The sequence below is a fragment of the Sinocyclocheilus rhinocerous genome, unplaced genomic scaffold, assembly GCF_001515625.1.
Source record: "Sinocyclocheilus rhinocerous isolate Xijiao unplaced genomic scaffold, SAMN03320098_v1.1 scaffold688, whole genome shotgun sequence".
Classification (NCBI taxonomy): domain Eukaryota; kingdom Metazoa; phylum Chordata; class Actinopteri; order Cypriniformes; family Cyprinidae; genus Sinocyclocheilus; species Sinocyclocheilus rhinocerous.
Window position 1 is genome coordinate 540,648 of NW_015651641.1, and position 19,012 is coordinate 559,659.

Here is a 19,012-nt window from a genome sequence, read left to right on the forward strand (position 1 = left end):
CAGGTGTGTTTAATTAGGGTTGGAGCTAAACTCTGCAGGGCTGTGGCCCTACCGGAATTGAGTTTGACACCCCTGCTTTAAAGGCATTGTATGTAATATCAAAACTAGTGGTTGAAATGGGTACTGTAGTCCAAATTCAAAATATTGGAGAGAGTTGTTTCTTCTGCCCCCTCCTCCTCAGACTCTAGTAAACTCACAGAGTTTACTCCACACTCACAGAGGTGTAAAGTATTTGAGTAAATGAAATTAATTACTGTATTGAGTATCTTTTGGGATATTCTGTCGTTTTACTGATTAACAAATATATTAGCAACTTTTGCTCCTTATTTCACTACATTTTTGAATAAATATCTATATCTTTACTACACTACATTTTTAATGAGTTTTGCAATTACCCATTACATTTTGCATGGCACCCTAGCTTTTTCTGCTGCTGTTTATTTCTGCTACAAAAGAAGTGATATCGACAACTACAGGGCACTGAAAGTACAATATCTTGTGCGTTTTGCCCTTACTCACCCAAACTTGTCAACAAGGCTACTTTACATGAATGCGAGTTCCTTAGCAAGTGGTCGTGAATCACAGGTGTTTTAAATATGAGATAAGGACATGACTGCAGCAGGCAATGAGGCTGAAACCAGCACATCCAGTGCAAGAAGGCTTTGACTTTTTCATTTTGCTTAACATTATTTTAATTTTCCGTTATACTGAAGAAACCTTTTTGAAGGATATTGTTTTTTCTTTTTGCAATTTTGAGGTGTTCAGTTTTATTTTGGTTTTAGAATTTTTTGTTACATGTTCTCTGTGCCTTGTCTTGGACTTTTATATCACTTCCTGTCTCCCGTGATGTTTGTAGTCAGTTTGTTGTCCGTTTGTTCATTGGTTCCCCTTTATTAGTCTCCCCTGTCGTGTTATCTTGTTAAGCTTGTTAGGCACTATATATAGCCCTAGTGTTTCTTTAGTTCCTTGTAATCACATAAACCAAGCAAAAGTAGGAGGAAAAAGGATAAATATGGCAAACAGGCGATAAGTAGTAGTATACTCAAGGCTGAGATTAGGTCATACTGGATTGAATTATACATTGCAGATAATAGGGAAGAGTAATGGATCATGTACAAGATGTCAAACCAAGGAAGATGTAGAACATGTCTTGTTTAAATGCAATAAATACCATGAATACAGGCAGAAATGGCAGGAAATGGATGAAGAAAATAAAATTGAAGATATTCTTAGAGAACAAGGGATGGAAAGAAATAGATTCAAAGTTTTGTTTATATTTCTTGAAAATACAGGATTAATAAGAAGAATTTAGAAACAAAAAGACTGGAGTTGAAAGGGCAAAGCGGTCCCGACCCTCCAAGCAGAGAATTAACTTCGTCAGAGCTGGAGAGCAGCCTACTTCAACGAAGAGGAAATCTGCAGGCATACTGGCCTCTGCAAGGGACTGGCAACTGCTAGTGGACCTAGAAAAACAGCTGAAGTTCCCTAGTCATATTGTAGTTACCACTCTGCGACCAGACATCATCCTTGTATCGGAATCCACAAAACAAGTTGTGCTGCTGGAACTGACCGTCCCTTGGGAAGATCGCTTGGAAGAAGCTTTTGAAAGGAAGCTCTCCAAGTATGAAGGACTCGTCAGCGACTGCAAGCAGGCAGGATAGAGAGCGAGGTGCATCCCAGTTGAAGTTGGATGTAGGGGGTTTGCAGCACGTTCCTTGGCCAGAGCCTACAGAGAGCTGGGCATTGAGGGAGCGAGCAGGAGGGTAGCTATACGCAGCACCACAGAATCAGCAGAGAGTGCTTCAAGGTGGCTATGGCTAAAAAGAGGAGAGCCATGGAGTACTAAGTAGCCAGCCAGCTGGACACAAGCTGGGGTCTGATCAGCCCCAGCTGGGTCACCTGGAGGAGGGTGTATGATGTTGAAAGACCCGAAACACCCGAGGATTCCAGGAACATCACTGATGATGTGTCTAGCGGCATCAGAAGATGTATGTGCACAACAATTAGAGAACAAGGGATGGAAAGAAATAGATTCAAAGCTTTGTTTATATTTCTTGAAAATACAGGATTAATAAGAAGAATTTAGTTACGAAAAGGTAACCCTTTGGGTTATTTTTTATTATTATTTGTATTTTTCAATTTTTTTATTTATTTTTCCTAAGTAAAGTATCTGCCAAGTCCCTCTACACACTCCTGTACAGTAGGTGGCGATATGCAATAATTACAAGTTGCAAAAGCCAAGAAAAAAGAAGAAGTAGTTCCTTGTAAGTTGCATGAAGAGGACATAGGCCTATATATTAAAGTATATAATGTTATTTACAATACACAGCCTAGTTTTTAATCATATTTTTAGGGGGGACAACCCTCAAACCCCTCCCCCCCCCATACACACACACACACACACACACACATATATATGTTGTATAAAGCAAGTCTGCAGGACCGGGCAGTTTTAGCAATGTGCTCTTAGAAATTCAGCTTATCATCCATCACAACTCCAAGGTTTCTAGTTGTTTTTGAAGGAGTTATGGCTGATGAGCCTAACTGGATGGTGAAATTTTGATATAGTGATGGGTTTGTTGAAACCACAAGCAGTTCTGTCTTAGCCAGGTTGAGTTGAAGGTGATGGTACATCATCCAACAAGAAATGTCTGTTAGACAAGCTGAGATGTGATCAGGTATCGTCGGATCATCAGGATGGAATGAGAGGTAGAGTTGAGTGTCACATCAGCATAGCAGTGATATGAAAAGCCATGTTTCTGAATGACAGAACCTAGTGATGCCATGTAGACAGAGGAGTGGTCCAAGAACAGAGCCCTGAGGCACCCCAGTAGCTAGATGTTGTGACTTGGACACCTCACCTCTCCAAGATACCTTGAAGGACCTATCTGAGAGGTAAGACTCAAACCATCTGAGATGCCATTTTCCAACAGGGTTGACAGGAGAATCTGGTGGTTCACTGTATCGAAAGCAGCGGACAGATCCAGCAATATAAGTATAGAAGATTTGGAAGCCGCTCTTGCCAGTCTTAGGGCTTCAACAACTGAAAGCAAGGCAGTCTCGGTCGAATGTCCACTTCTGAAGCCAGATTGGTTGCTGTCCAGGAGGTTGTTCTGTGTGAGAAAGGCAGAGACTTGGTTGAACATAACTAGTTCAATACGCTGTGCTTTCTGCCAACTGGCAAACAGGGGTGTCGAAATACTATTGGGTAAATTGGCATTGGGTGAAATCACACAGATCAAAACAAAAACAGTCGTTCCGACACAGAACGCACATTTCAATGTAGAATAACTGGCTATACTGTTTTTCAGAGAAACAAGTATGTAAACTCAGCATGTTTCCTAAATGTCTGCAAATGTATTATGGTATTTCATGCTTTAGTACAGTCAAAAATACATAAAGCACCTTTAAGTTGTTCTGGTTGATTTCCAGGGTGTTGCTATGCAGTTGCTAAGGTGTTCATGGGCCAGTTGCATAAACAGTCACTATGATAAGACCGATGCTGCGTCCCAATTCGCATACTATCCGTCCTAAAGTCCTAATGTCCTAAAATGGACTGGTTTGGTTTTTTGCTGACTAATTATTAATCAATATCTAACCTGATGAAAAAATAATTATTTAATGTTATCCACGTCATATTTCATCTGTGAACTGTGAAAAATAAGTTTGGTCATTAACTGATAAATACATCATTATGCAAACACATAAGGGGGGATTGGCAGATCAGCTTGCCTCTTCATTTCTCTCCAACACGGTAGGAAATTAAATGAATTGAAATGTGAAGGATAACTGTGACAAGATGATTGACAGGGCAGTTTAAATGGTAACAGAATAGACGTAACTAAGCAACAGAGGGGTTTGTTAAAGACCTAATTATGACAAAGTCCCAATTTGTCTACTCTTCTGCTACATACTCAAAAGTATGTACTTTGTTTCACAAAAAGAGTACATACTTTTAGGGCATAGTAGAAGTAGGCGAATTGGGACGGATCATGAGTCTTAAGAACTAGTTTTACCAACTAGCAGTTAGCCAAGAGGTAATCAGTTTGGCCAATCTACCTTTTCATAAATGTTATGACAAGTCTTGGGAAAAAAACTATTGGATGGCTAACTTTTAAAGACTAGTTTAAACAGTTTATGCAAGCGGCCCCTGGGTGGTAAAAGTAATAGCACATCGCTTCACAACAAGCTGCAGGATTTGAAGTTTTTTGTTCACGTCTATTGTACAAAAAGTGCAGAACTTGACGTTAAAAAGTTGAGATCCCAATGAGTATGAGTGATTTTCTTAATATAACTCACTAATCATATCATTTGTATGCATCTTTCTATACAGTAGATGGATGTGGGTTTGAAATAAACCGGTAGTGATGATATTCTGTCTAACCGCTAACATGCAATTTTGCATTTTCTCACGGTTTTTGTGTGAACGCCCGTGTAACAAATGTGTGTGATGTCTGAGGAAGTTCAGATTCTGCATTGTAGCCTATGTGTGTGAAACTGAAAATGTGTGAGTTGGTGTAATTTATGAGTGTGATGTAGTTTCGTGGGTTTGTGTTTGCTGCAGCATGCGTTTGTAAATGCGGACGTTTGTGTGTGTTTATATGAGACACGTCTTGTGCGGTTTCATTGTATTAATGCTATGGACACTTTTGTAGTTGTCAAACGTTAATGTAACTGCACCTGTGGTTCCTCTGTTAGCACACCTGCATGAACGTGAGGGAACGGACTTCATACATCCACTAAAATCAACTAAAAGTAGCAGCAAAAATGGCTCATAAAAGTAAAATATTTTCTGAGAAAAGCTTGAGTAGCCTACCATTTGAGCACAGACTTGGTTTGATATTTTGTAGCAAATGCAATGAAATTCAAACGTTTTAGGCAGGCATTAAGTGTCCGAATAGTGTTTGGAGGCGCTGCGGATGCTTGTCTCGGGCTGTAGAGCGGTTGTGTCTGTGTGAGGCTGTGTGTGAGCAGGTGATGTGGCCCTGGCAGGAAGGTCACTGAAAGCCGTCAGTTCCTTTTTCCTCTCCGGATATTCCCAGCATTCTCCCAGCAACATCACCAGCCGTGAATTCTGAGAAACAGCGGGCAGGAAGCCTGGCTGGGCTACTGGGCACTTTGCTCAGAATGGACTGTTTTTGCCTGCATGCAGGATCAGCGTCATATTGCTTTGGTATTATAACAAGGACGCTAAAACTGGTCACAGATCAGCAGTGAAATCAGTTGAGCAGGCAGTTTCACACAATTCCAAAGACTAGAGCTGGTAAGAAGATCTCCGTCAGTAGACAACACTGACCTCTCCTGGCCACTGTCAGTAGGAGACCGGGGGCAATTGTAAAATGTCCAGTGAAAAGAAAAAAATCTTGGCATCCCAAGAATCAAATAAAATGAAATAATTTTTACTGCAAAATAAAATAAAAGTGAATAAAATGTTTATATAAATAAATAAAATGTAAAATAAAGCAAAATAAAATAAAGGAAAATGTGTAAAATTGTTTTATTCATGTTGGAAAACAAAATGAAATAATGATTTTACTGGAAAATAAAATAAAAATAAATAAAATGTGTTTTATTTTTATTGAAATGTATTTTTAAAGAAATTAAAAAAGAAATGTTATTTTATTTTATATTACTGTATATTGTATTTTTTTTTTTTTACTGAATTTTATTTTTAAAGAAAGCAAAAGAAAACAAAACAATAAAATGTAATATTAGAATAAAAGAAAGTCAAATAAAACAAGTAAAAGTAAAATGTCCAGTGTAAAATGTCACACTGGACAACAAAATGAAATGAAATTTTACAATTAATTTTACTGGAAAATAAAATAATACGAAAAGTAAAATAAAATAAACTAAAATGTGTTTTATTTTTTACTGATTTTTATTGTTAAAGAAAGCAAAAGAAAACTAAAAATAATAAAATAAAATGAAATATTTTTAAATAATAGTAATTTTACTGAGATTTATTTTTAAAGTGAAGGAAAACAGAACAATAAAATAAAAAAATAAAATAAAATAATAAAAAGTCCCATACAGCAGCACAGTAAAATGGAAAATGAAGTGCACAACCAGTACATTGGACAGGTCTTTATTTATTGTGTTAATGTTGAAGTTAATGCCTGTTGGAAACTGATCCATGTTGCACTTTTCTGTTTGAAACAAAGTCACGCTTCATTTTCATTCACACCATACTCAGTTCACTGTGAGAAACTCGTCATCTCCTGCAAATCCATAACAAAACGACACAAGCGTCACAATTCTCCTTACAATTTTGATAATAATATGAATGACATTAATGAAAAAAATCTGCTATTTTCTGGTGTAATGTGTGTGTCCCACCATTTCTCATCATAACGCCGCAGTACTCCTCACACTCCTTCTGGCTGTAGAATTTATTGCCATTACCCTTGCAGCCTCCATATTTGAAAGACACACACTTTCCAGCGGCAGAGTCGAAGGCCCACAGGTCTGTGAACACTTTACAAGGACCAGCATCCATGGGCAACCTGCAGGCGGCTGAGGGACAAAATACATGTGTGTATAATAAAACCACACACACATACACACACACACACACACCCACCCTCAGTGCGGCAGCTCTGCAGACACTCCTTTTCAGTCCCAAAGTTGTTCTGGTTCCCCATGCAGCCTCCATAGGTGAACATCTGACAGGCCATGATGGATGAGTTGTAATGGTAGCGCTGCAACATCCCGAAACATGGACCTGAATCTGGCTGGGACTTACACGCTTCTACACACACGCACACACAGGTCATTTTATTATAATATCAAAGCAATATTTAACTCTATTTAACGCTTGACTGATTGCACAGACACTATTGGAGGAGAACTGAACTGGATGATGACATCACTGAATCATCAATGAACTGACTGAAAAGTGACTCTGTTATTGTCTTCTTGAATCATTGACGAACTATTTTCCTGTTTGACTGTAAAGCTGTTTTGACACAACCAGTATTGTATAAAGCGCTATACAAATAAAGGTGACTTGACTAATTATGATAATTTTTACATAATAGTATATATTATAATTTATTATAACTCTAGAAGATTATTACTAGAATAATCTCTAATATCGAAGCAACAATTTTTTACAAAATTTTTATTTATTTATTTATCATTCCATTCTCTGCCCTCTTTTTTCACACAATTAAATAATAATGTATTATTATTTAAAAAATCATGTAAGACACACTACTGTTTAAAAAATTTGGGGTCATTATTTGGGGATTAAAAAAAAAAGAAGAAATTAATAAAATTTTTCCAGTAAGGAAGCATTAAACTGATCAATAGTGATAGTAAAAAAACATTTAAAATGCTACTAAAGATTTCTATTTCAAATAAATGTTATTTTAAACGTTTTATTCATCAAGGAATCCTTTAAAAAAGTATCATGGTTTCCACAAAAATATTAAGCAATAATTAAGCAATTTTCAACATTGATAATAATAATAAATGTTTCTTTGAGCACCAAGTCAATGAAACCGTAATCGTAATATTCAGTTAAAATTGAAATTGCGATAATATTTCACAATATTATGATTTTTTACTGCATTTCTAATAAAAAAAAATGTAGCTTTTAAAAAAATCATCAAAAAATCTTACTGAACTCAAATCTTTGAACGGTAATGTATAATGTATCAATCATGATTTATGACCTCAGTAATTCTGTGACATATCTGCACATTTAAAAAAATATTAATTAAATTAAATGGTTACCAACCAATCACAAAATCTACAAAAAATAAAAACATCAGCTAAATATACACTTACACATTAGTTAAAAATTTGTCAGCTACCCTCATATGATACTCATATATATATATATATATATATATATATATATATATATATTAGTGCTGTATCTGTGTGTATTTATATATACATAATAAATATACACAGTACACATGAAGATTATAATGTAATCAAAAACGTTTATTTTGAATGCGATTAATCGCGATTAATCATTTGACAGCACTAATATATATATATATATATGAAAGCAGCACATAAGTGGCACTGTTACTCACCAGGTCCTCTAAATATGGGCATATCGTCACCGGATCCCTCCTCAGGAGCCGGCAGGACCACATTCCTCCTCGCCCTCTATTGAGATCGAATCACATGACAAGATTATTAATGACGCTTCAATCACTTACATGAATAATTCAGTCAGATATGACGAGTCTGTCATTATTTATTCACCCTCAGGTGTTGTTTGTCTCTTTGTATGGATTCAGCAGACTTTAAACGATTCAAATATTCAGCTTTTATGTTCGGCAAAATACAGGTTTGGAACGACATGAGGGTGAGTAAATGATGATCAGATTTGTATTTTTGGTTGAAGAATCGCACTAAGAGTAACTACTATTTTAAGCTAAAATGAAAATGTCCGTTGTTTATGGGTTTAGTTTCTTGTGTGTGTGCGCTGCAGTGATGGTGAGGTCTTCACCTGGATCTGTGGCTCTGGTGTGACCTGCTCACCTGGAACACATTCACCTGAAGAGAGAAGGAGAGCCAAGAATAATCACATCGGGTCCGAATAAAAGGCGTGTTTGGCACTGGTTTGTGTCCTGAGGATACCTTTGTTCTTTTTGATAATTATAGTGTCTTCACTCATTCCCTGCTCAGCCACCAGAGTCTTGAAGTCTTCGATGAGAGTGGGCCGCAGCTGCATAGTACGTCCTACAGGGTGAGAATAACGGTTCCTCAATGCTCACAAATACAAACCCTGATAACCACATGATCTAGGAACATTTCCCATTAAGTTATAAAAACGTTATTGCTGAATGTTCTCTGAATGTTCAAAATGTCCGTTTTTTTTTCTTGGTTACATGAACGATAAGGGAACATTCCATTTTATAATTTTTTGAAACATTATGAGAATGCTACTTTTAAATGTTCTCTAAACATTTTGAAATAAGTAGTAACACGGATGAACATCCAACTAAAATGTTTCAGGAAAAAAAAAAAAACATTCCATGAACGATGTATAAATAATGTTTTTGTACTAATGCTTTGAGAACATTACTAAAGACATTTAACAATCATTCTATTATTCTGAGAATAAATTCTGAGAATGTTCCCTATATTACAGGTGTTCAGAACTGAATAATATTTACTGAATACCCCGATATTTTTCAAAACAGTAAAAATGATCTCATCAAACAGCAGTGTGCCACACTGTTGTCACATGACCACACATTGTATGTAAATGGCATTCAGTTATTTAAAAATATCACTTAAATCACTAATTACTTAAAGTCGGCATGAAACGGAAGTTCCGATTGTCTTTTCTTTTCTACTGTGACGTATATCCGAGTGAAACGGCATCTGAAATGAGAGGGCGGGACTTGATTTCGTCCTTCGGGAATTGATTGGATCGTTGGAAGCTTAGGCGTGAGAGAGAGAGAGAGAGAGAGAGAGAGAGAGAGAGAGAGAGAGAGAATGACTGAGCCCGTCCTCCATCAGGTTAAGTAATATTAATGAAAAAAATTTGTTTGCCATTTTCTAAGAGTAATGTTGTCGTAATATCCTAATATCTTTTCAATGTTTAGGGGTAACGTACTCCCTCGTGACTGGTGTCAGTGCTATAAAGTGAAGCTTCAGCTTTCCCCCCTGTCGTTTATCCCAGCGTTTACCCCTCACGTCACTAGCTCCGCCCTTGCGCCATAGCTCGTGACCGGAAGAGAAGAGGAGTCGTTTTGAGGGGGAGGGGAGGTTAACGTTTTTGATTAAAGATTAAGAGGGCACATGAATTAAAAAAAAATAATGAAGTGCACGGATAAATTATTTATAATAAACACTACAGTATTCCATTAAAAAATAAGAATTTTCAATTTTGATTTCATGGTGCCTTTAAGTGTTTTTTTTATTAAACAGTATTTTGCATTTCATTTTATGTAAAATTGTCTTACCATTTGACAGTTTGACCATATAATGAAATACAAAAGAGCAGGTGCAACCACTTTGATTTTGTTTATTATACTTAAAATACAAGGTCAAGTCGAGTGCATTGCATTGTGGGGTACAGTGCACTAAGTCATATATACTACACATTTTGGCCAGTGTAGTAGTCATTCTAGACTAGAGAAATATCAACTAAGTAGTATGTAAGCATGCAATGAATGTAGCCATTAAGAAAGCAATCTGAAGTTATTTGATGGGAGTTCATAGAAGATAGTCTTACCACACACACATTTGTCGCATACTGTTTTCGTTGCATGTTAGCATTAGCATTTAGCTCAATTCTACGTTTAGCACTTGCGGTTAGTGCTAAATAGTTTAGTTTAGCACTCACATTCCTCACCATTTCTCTTCAACTGAAAAAGTAATCATCGTTATTAAGGGAACCATCACAAACTCCTCGTTGACGTGCAGGGGGTTGTGGGTAATATTAGCCCTAAAGAGGTAGTTCAGATGCATTTGAAAATCCCCAGACATAGTATGCAATACATGCTGCTTTGGTCGATTTGAGGTCAAAGCTGAGATCACGAAAGACCTAAATGTTGTCCAAGAAGAAAACGGATGTTTTACCGTAGAGTTTGACAGATGTGGTTTTTTCCCCGCCTGGTTTTTGTTTATACATCACCACCAGAGCGTACTCATCGTAGTTTGTGTGAACCACATAGGAGTCCACATCAGCATTCCACTCTGCATGAGCAAAGACACACAAACGGTGAAATAACAGTGAAGTGACATGAGGAAACTGTATGATTGACAGCTGTGGTGCTGAACTCACTGGCATTGTGGTAATGGAATCTTCCAGGTGTTTTGGTCAGCTGATATTCTCCACTGATGGACTTACAGCTGTCATGTCTGCAAAATAAACAAACAATGCCTTTGCAAACTGTTTTTGTGGGTATGAGGGTGTTTTTTTCACAATATTTTGTTGATTGGATGTGAAATAATTGTGTGCTGTACCTGCGGCTGATGCGGGTCATGCTGATGGTCTGTGTTGAGCCACTGGATTCCAGCTCCAAAGAGCCAATGGCTGCGTCTCCCTTATGACGCTTGAGCCACGGGCATGTGGACGCAATCGCAATATCATACCATTTGCCCATGAACTTACAGAGGAGACGAGGAGGTCAGATTAGGAGAAATAAGGTCAATTAGAATTTCAAATGCAGGTGGACGTGGACATGTTAGAAAGATCACATCACTGGCCATATTACAATAATATTTATGGTAATAATAATAAAATAAAATGTGGTGTAACAGGGCACTGCAATACATACAGTAGTTGTTATACAACAGCCAGTGAGTCATTTTATGCAAATATCACCTTATTGACACTCATATTAGACCAAAGAAAAGTTATTGAAATGTGCACAAATCAAATTCACTAGGGAGGAATAACATTACTATTTATTTATTTATTTATTTATTGTCTGTTTGTTGTTTGTAAAAGGGTCAACTATATATATTTCAGCTGAATATATTGTATAACACTAGGTTATAATTATAATAGTTATTATTATTATTATACGATTATTTTTTTTGAAATTTACTTGATTTGTTTTGTTTATTTAATGTTAAAAAGGTTTTTATATTTTGTGAAATTTCTTGTTTTATATAACCTACTTTCTCATAAAATATTTAGTCAATTAAAATATAAAAAAAACACTAAAATACAAAGAAATAGCCTATAACACCTATTAAATAGAGATGATTTTTCTTCACCTATTTCATGAATTGTTTTGCTACATATTTTCATATTAAAAACATTGTATATATCGTATGTAATTTTGTTTTATATAGCCTACTTTCTCAAAAAATGTTTATTACAATATAAAAACAAAATCCCCAATATGCAAATAAATAGCCTATACAATCTTTTAAACACCTATTTTATGAACTGCTTTGTTCCATATGTGACCCTGAACCAGAAACCAAGTCTTAAAGGGGTCATATGATGCAATTTAAAATTTTCCTTTCTTTTCGGAGTGTTACAAGCTCTTGGTGCATAAAGAATATCTGTAAAGTTGCAAAGACTAAAGTCTCAAATCCAAAGAGATAATCTTTATAAAAGTTAAGAGTCAGCCACGCCTACCTAAAACGGCTCGTTCTAACACGCCCCCACATATCTACGTCACTATGTGGGAAGATTTGCATAACGTCGCTGGGGTATATTTGTAGCAATAGTCAAAAAACATTGCATGGGTCAAAATTATTGATTTTTCTTTTATGCCAAAAATCATTAGGATATTAAGTAAAGATCATGTTGGCCTTCCAAAAGAGGACGATATCCGCTTCGTCATGCCTAGAGCTGATCTGTGCTGGTCCCTGAGGAAATACATCAACTTCGCGCTGTGGATCGCTGTGGAACTTTCACCGTGGACGAAGCGGAGTCCAGCCCGGGGTCGTCACATGTTTATTTATTCAGATGATTATTTGAGATGATGTATAAATCTCAATTTAAAAAAATTGACCCAAAAATTGACCCTTATGACTGGTTTTGTGGTCCAGGGTCACATATTTGTTTCACGTTAAAAACATTTGTATATATTGTAGGTAAATTTGTTTTATATGCCTTTTTTCATAAAAATTGTTCCCATATAGTTTATAATTATTAGAATGTAACATATTGCCAAAATGTAAATAAATAGCCTATAAAACACTTTAAATACAGATTTTTTTTAAATCTTAAAATTGTTTTCTAAAATTAGTGTAAATAAGCAGGTTGCCATTGTGACAACAGACCACATTTAGTGTGACCATTGGGACATGTTGTCACTAAAGAACAATAAGTGATAAATGAACTATGCCTTTTTTGTCCTGGGCTAACAGTGGAAATGTTGAGTAGTTTTTTGTATTCAAGGCATTTTCATGTGTTTGTGTCTTTTTAGAAACTGACTATATAGAAATATTCTATGTAAGTGTAAAAAGTATGACAACTAGTCCTGGTCTCCTCTATGCACAAACATTCTCTTAAACTTCCAAAAAGCATAACTTACCCGGTTCACATCAAAGTTCTCTTGGGGCTGGAGGACGGGCTCATCGGGCAGCGGCCCAGCATGCAAGAGGCCCAGGAGCGGGAGCAGAAACACTAGAACAACACACTTCATTCTGACTGTCTGTGATCCAAATGAAGTTCTGAAGAACCACGACTGTCTCTATCATCCACAGGACATCGACCTGCTGGCCATGTGTGCAATACCACCCCCAAAACCAGTCCAACAAAACAAACAGAACAAAGTTCTCCTTATCTGCCTATTGACTCCTGTTTGTGCCTTATGTTCTTGTTTGCTTTGGCTGAAACAAATAGAAGATTTAATATTTGCATGAATCTATTTAATATTCCCATAATTCAGTATGTAAGAGTTAAAAAGAGCTTTTTTTTTTTGTTTTATATAATAAATGTTTTAAGTTTCCAAAACAATAATTTTATAAACAAAAAGAAAACAAGTAGATAGAATAGAAATAGAATAGAGAGAGCAGGTGTTGGAGGGTCAAGTGTAGATGGAAGAGATGTGTCTTTAGACATTTCTTGAAGATGGCTAAGGACTCAGCTGCTCAGATCGTGTTGAGCAGGTCATTCCACCAGCAGGGAACATTTCAGGTAAAAGTCTGTGAAAGTGATTTTGTGCCTCTTTGGGATGGTATTATAATGCGCCGTTCACTTGCAGAACGCAAGCTTCTGGAGGGCACATACATCTGAAGTAGTGAATTTAGGTAAAGGGGCGTAGAGCCAGAGGTTGTTTTGTAAGCAAACATTAATGCCTTCAGTGCAAGTTGATGAACAGAGGTGTGACATGCACTCTTTTCGGCTTGTTAAAGACTAATCTTACTGCCGCATTCTGGATTAATTGTAGAGGTTTGATAGAAGTGGCTGGAAGACCTGCCAAGGAGGCGTTGCAATTGTCCAGCCTGGACAGAACTAGAGCTTGAATAAGGAATTGTGTAGCATTTTCAGATAGAAAGGACCTGATCTTCCTAATGTTGTATAAGGTAAATCTGGCAGGACCGGGCAGCTGTAGCAATGTGGTCTGTGAAATTCAGCTGATCATCAATCACAACTCCAAGGTTCCTGGCTGTCCTTGAAGGAATTGTCATTGATGCACCTAGCTGGATGGAGAAATTGTGATTAAGTGTTGGGTTGGATGAAACCACAAGCAGTTCTGTGTTTCCGAAAGTGATGGTTCTGCAAGAAATGTTTGTTAGACATGCTGAGATGTGAGCAGCTATTGTCGGAAAATCAGGATGGAATGAGAGGTAGAGTTGAGTGTCATCAGCATAGCAGTGATATGAAAAGCCATGTTTCTGAATGACAGAAACTAGTGAAGCCATGTAGATAGAGAAGAGAAGAAGTCAAAGAACTGAGCCCTGAGGCACCCCAGTAGCTAGATGTTGTGACTTGGACACCTCCCCATATCCTTTAGAATTAGATTTTTATTTACAATTACCAAACAACATCTGTCACAAAAATGGCATCCAGTGAGAATGATTTTTCAGTCACAAACAGTAAGCAGTTAGCATTTTTCCTGTTAGCACAGAGTCTGTAAGAAAAGCTTCAACGCAAGTGAAGAGATGTACTCTACACATATTTACACATTAACTTTCATTTCTAATGCTTAACTCCAAATGTGAGTCACACACACAACATGAACAGAAACAAAAAAAAGTTTTATTTTAGCCAGCAAAGATAATCAGAGACATGATAATACCTCTTTCTGTATTTCCACACTTCTTCAGTGTTTTGATTCAGTTTTGTCAGATTTATAGTTAAATATAACAACTAAGCACAGCAAATGACAATGACATCAGTTACAATATTACAAACTGCCACAAAATAATTGTAAAAATTTTTTTCCTTCAGCTCTAAATGTGATTGGGAACTGAAAGAGGACAAAACAAGTAAAAAACAATGTTATAAAACAAAATATACAAAGTTGCCAAACTGAATGAATAACTTCCAGCAGTGTCATGAGGTTATTAGTGAGAAAACAAGGATTGACGAACTAGACTTGAAGCTCTCACTTACCTAACTTCCTAAACAAGGACAGTTTTCTAAAAAAGACAAAACAAAAATTAGAAATTTTGTTAGAATTTTTATGAAAATATAACTATTTTAGACAATAAATAAACACTTAAATGGTTTGTGAACAAAGGTTCAGTCACACATTGATAATTGCCTGTTCTTGAGCAATTATTTGAGTGTCCAACCATGTATAGTCCTGAAAAAAAAAAGTACTTCGGCCACACTTAAAAATATGACTGAATTTCACTCACTGAATCCAAATTGAATACTTCCCTACTATATAGCATGCCAAAAACAGTATGCCAAAGAAGTAGTATGTCTGAATTCATAGTATTCGAAAACAGCAGCCGAAAAATATCTGAATGACCTACTATTTTTGCCTGGATTCTGAAGTGTGCAGTCGATGAACACTTTACTATCCCATGAGGCCACGGGAGAGGAAGTAAAGCAGCGCAACTGACGCTGACAGTTCACATGATAATGACAACAAGGCATATGACAACATGTCATCGTCCGAATTTCATTCATACTACCCATATTCATACTATATAGAACATACCTTTTAACGGTTGTGAAATAAGTTCAAATTCAAATGTAGTACGTTCTCAGACAGTGTGCAATTTCGGACACACCATGTTAGATATCAAACCAAATATCAAAAAATGTTCTCCTCAAATGTCCTATCAGAGTAAACACAGGTGTAGACAATCACTTTATCTATGAACATGAGCCATGTTTGACAACTACAAAATTATCCAAATATTTTTTTTGTTGTCGTTTTGAACAGTATTGCTTTATCATTCAAATCCTCCTCCATTCAATCTTAAGTGTGGCTTAAAGGGATAGTTTAACTAAAAATGAAAATTTTGTCATCATTTACTCACCCTCATGTCGTTTTCAAACCTGTATGAATTTCTTTCTCAACACAAAAGAAGATAATGTGAAGAATGTGGGTAACCAAGTAGTTGATGGCAGCCAATGACTTCCATACTATTTCTTTACATTCTATGGAAGTCAATGGCTACCAGAAACTGTTTGGTTACCCACATTCTTCAAAATATCGTCTTTTGAAGAAACACAGAAGAAAGAAACTCAAACTGGTTTGGAACAACATGAGGGTGAGTAAATGATGACTTTTTGATGATGACATTTTTGGGTGAACTATCTAGATAAAGTCGAACTTGCAGGTGTAAGTGATTTGAGTGGTTTACCAGCAGCTGGTGGAGTCCGGATGGAGCTCTGAACTTCTCCATCACATCCGCCCTCAACTTCTTAGCATGACCCACAGTGAAATTACAGGCACTGAGAACAACTCACAAAGTCAAAACAAAAACGCCCTCCAAGAAAGCTTGAGTCGATCCTGTTGTTAATCTCAGACTCACCATAAAGGGCCACTTATGTGATCTCCTTGTTAAACTTCTCGTGTTTGAGGACCAGGGTGTACTCGGTGTAGTTTGTCTCCACCACAGTAACATCTTTCACCCTTCTATGGCCTTCAAGTAACAATAAAAAAACTGAACTGTAGTATCATTTTCTCAGTACTGATCAGATCAGTCATATTTGTCTTATATGTTGACTCACGAGTGCTGTAGTAGGTGAATACGCCGGGGACAGACGTCTTCTTGTAAATGTAGACCTTAGAATGAGAGCCAGAGGAACTGCATATGATCACACGCAACAGAGACAACAATCTTCATACAACGAGTGAATAATATAATGTAATATAATAATACTACATTTATTTTAGAAACTATTCTTAACTATTATAACTGACAAATGACAAGAATCAGCACACAGTATGCGAATATAATAATATAGTTATTTTAGAAACGATTATTTTAACTGACAAATGAGACAAGAATCATCACACAAGTGTGTGAATATAATATAGTTATTTTAGAAATTATTCTTAACTATTTTGACTATGACAAATGAGACGAATCAACACACAGTGTGTTAATATAATATAATATCATATAACATAATATAATAGTTATTTTAGAAACTATTCTTAACTTTAACTATGACAAATGAGAGATAAGAATCATCATACAGTGTAATATTATCATATAATATCATATCATATATATAACAATTTTAGGATGATAATAATATTTTTGGAACTATTCTAAATTCATAGTGAATTAAAGCTAAAACAAAAGAATTGTCTGAAATATGTTTCTCATTATTAACCGAGAGTTAAAAGTGCTGTTGTTCTGAATATATTAATATATCTGAACCGGTTGTATGTAAAAAAAAAACTAAAAAAAACTTGTGCAGTAATATTGTATTATTCTATTCTATTCTATTGTTTTACTGTATTATATACAAATATTTTTTCCTCTGAAAACAATCATATGTAACCCTGGAGCACAAAAGCAGTCTTAAGTAGCACGGGTATATTTGTAGCAATAGCCAAAAATACATTGTATGGGTCAAAATTATCAATTTTTCTTTTATGCCAAAAATCATTAGGATATTAAGTAAAGATCATGTTCCATGAAGATATTTTGTAAATTTCTTACCGTAAATATATCAAAACTTAATTTTTGATTAGTAACATGCATTGCTTTTTTTTTTTAGATTTTTTTTGCACCCTCAGATTCCAGATATTCAAATAGTTGTATCTCAGCCAAATATTGTCCTATCCTAACAAACCATACATCAATGGAAAGCTTATTTATTCAGCTTTCAGATGATGTATAAATCTCAAATTGACCCTTATGACTGGTTTTGTGGTCCAGGGTCACATATGTGAAAATGGGTGTCCCTCACGTTAAACTCCACAGGGTCATGTAGATGTTCCCGTTATCCTTCGGCTCCACTGTACCCATAGAGATGGTGAGTTTGCTTCTGTACCGCACAAAACCTGGAGAATCATAGGCCAGACCGACCCGATACCACCTCCCTGCAAACTGAACAAACACAATCCAGCTCACACTAACAGATATCACATCTCAAGATGATAAGCATAATTAGACAAGGATGTTTTGGAAAAACAACAGAGAATCCAGCCAAAAATAATAAGCCTGATACTAATGGCCAAACAAAAATAGAACCGTAGGTTATTTGTCTGTTTATTCACTGATGTTTTGTCTTCCCTTTAAAAAAAAAAAAAAAAGTGTCTTTTTTCATAATGGGCAGAAATCACCCGTTCCTTGTTGCAACACTGAGCGCGTGACCTTTGCCCTGAGCTCTGTTTGTCTGCTCTGTCTCTACTGTTAATGTAATCGCCGTCCCTGTAGAGCATTACCCTAATCAACATGGAGAAACAGCTTGTTCATGTCAGTATTTAAGCCCTAGACAAGAAAAACTCAAACTTCCCTAAACAAACATCACATTAACATTATTCAGCAGTTTAAATCTCACACAACACCAGCCTGAACTCAGCAAAGGAGTGGAAAACTGAATTTGTTGCTTCAAGTCCATAACTGAACATGCTACACTCCTACAGATAAAGAACCTAGAGGTCATTTTCAAAAAGCTTCAGTGTTGAAAAGTACACGGCTAAAGTTCTTACTCTCTGAAGGTCAAAGTTTTTCTGCGGCTGGACGCTGGTGTGGATGTCAGTCAGGAGCATCAGCAAAAAGATGCTCACCAAGGCGATCTTCATGGTGATGTTGCAGGAACACAGCCAGGGATTGTGGACTGTTCAGGGTCTGCCAGCCACATCAGCTCCTCCCCCTCACCAATCCAGCCAATCACACGCAAGAACACACATCCAACAGAGACCATTCATTGAAGGTTCCATGTTTAAAACGTACAAATATTACAATTTCCATCCCACAAAGTCATATAAATGTTTCGTTACGAATTTAATTCTGCTGGTTTGCAGCAAAATTTTAGACACAATAAAGTAAACAAACAGGAGCGACCACAGAGAATTAATATATTTTTTTATTAATATTGATTCTTGGATGCCATTGTTTTGAAAGAGCATGATTTACAGCTAGTCTTTAAGACAAGAGGACTTCAGTGTGACGCAGCACACCTCACACACCTCTACATCAA

The 19,012-nt window shown here is 36.3% G+C and overlaps 1 protein-coding gene, 1 long non-coding RNA gene and 1 pseudogene across 2 annotated transcripts; 1 reads left to right on the top strand and 2 right to left on the bottom strand.

Moving 5' to 3' along the window:
• The first annotated feature begins 2,608 nt into the window (after positions 1-2,608).
• Positions 2,609-15,895, top strand: LOC107713319 (uncharacterized). The gene is made up of 3 exons (XR_001636879.1): positions 2,609-2,653; positions 9,493-9,497; positions 14,185-15,895. It is a non-coding gene; the product is annotated as an uncharacterized LOC107713319 (long non-coding RNA).
• Positions 6,073-13,139, bottom strand: ambp (alpha-1-microglobulin/bikunin precursor). Its single transcript, XM_016518779.1, has 10 exons — positions 12,978-13,139; positions 10,945-11,087; positions 10,763-10,839; positions 10,558-10,674; positions 8,605-8,706; positions 8,474-8,520; positions 8,052-8,127; positions 6,584-6,751; positions 6,340-6,516; positions 6,073-6,221 (listed from the first exon to the last, which is right to left on the bottom strand). Exons 1-10 carry the CDS (start codon positions 13,086-13,088, stop codon positions 6,193-6,195), a joined length of 1,047 nt encoding a protein of 348 aa, XP_016374265.1. The 5' UTR covers positions 13,089-13,139; the 3' UTR covers positions 6,073-6,192.
• A 399-nt stretch (positions 15,896-16,294) lies between the features above and the next one.
• LOC107713261 (prostaglandin-H2 D-isomerase-like) lies at positions 16,295-18,614 on the bottom strand (annotated as a pseudogene).
• Between the last annotated feature and the right edge of the window lie 398 nt (positions 18,615-19,012).

What these genes read in the sequence shown, in the direction of transcription:
- ambp (XM_016518779.1), bottom strand. Translation starts at nt 13,088, where the DNA reads ATGAAGTGTGTTGTTCTAGTGTTTCTGCTCCCGCTCCTGGGCCTCTTG. An exon ending in ATTCCATTACCACAATGCCA is followed by an intron (nt 10,675 to 10,762) that starts GTGAGTTCAGCA and finishes TTGCTCATGCAG; the next exon opens with AGTGGAATGCTGATGTGGAC. An exon ending in CACCAGAGCCACAGATCCAG is followed by an intron (nt 8,128 to 8,473) that starts GTGAAGACCTCA and finishes CGATCTCAATAG; the next exon opens with AGGGCGAGGAGGAATGTGGT.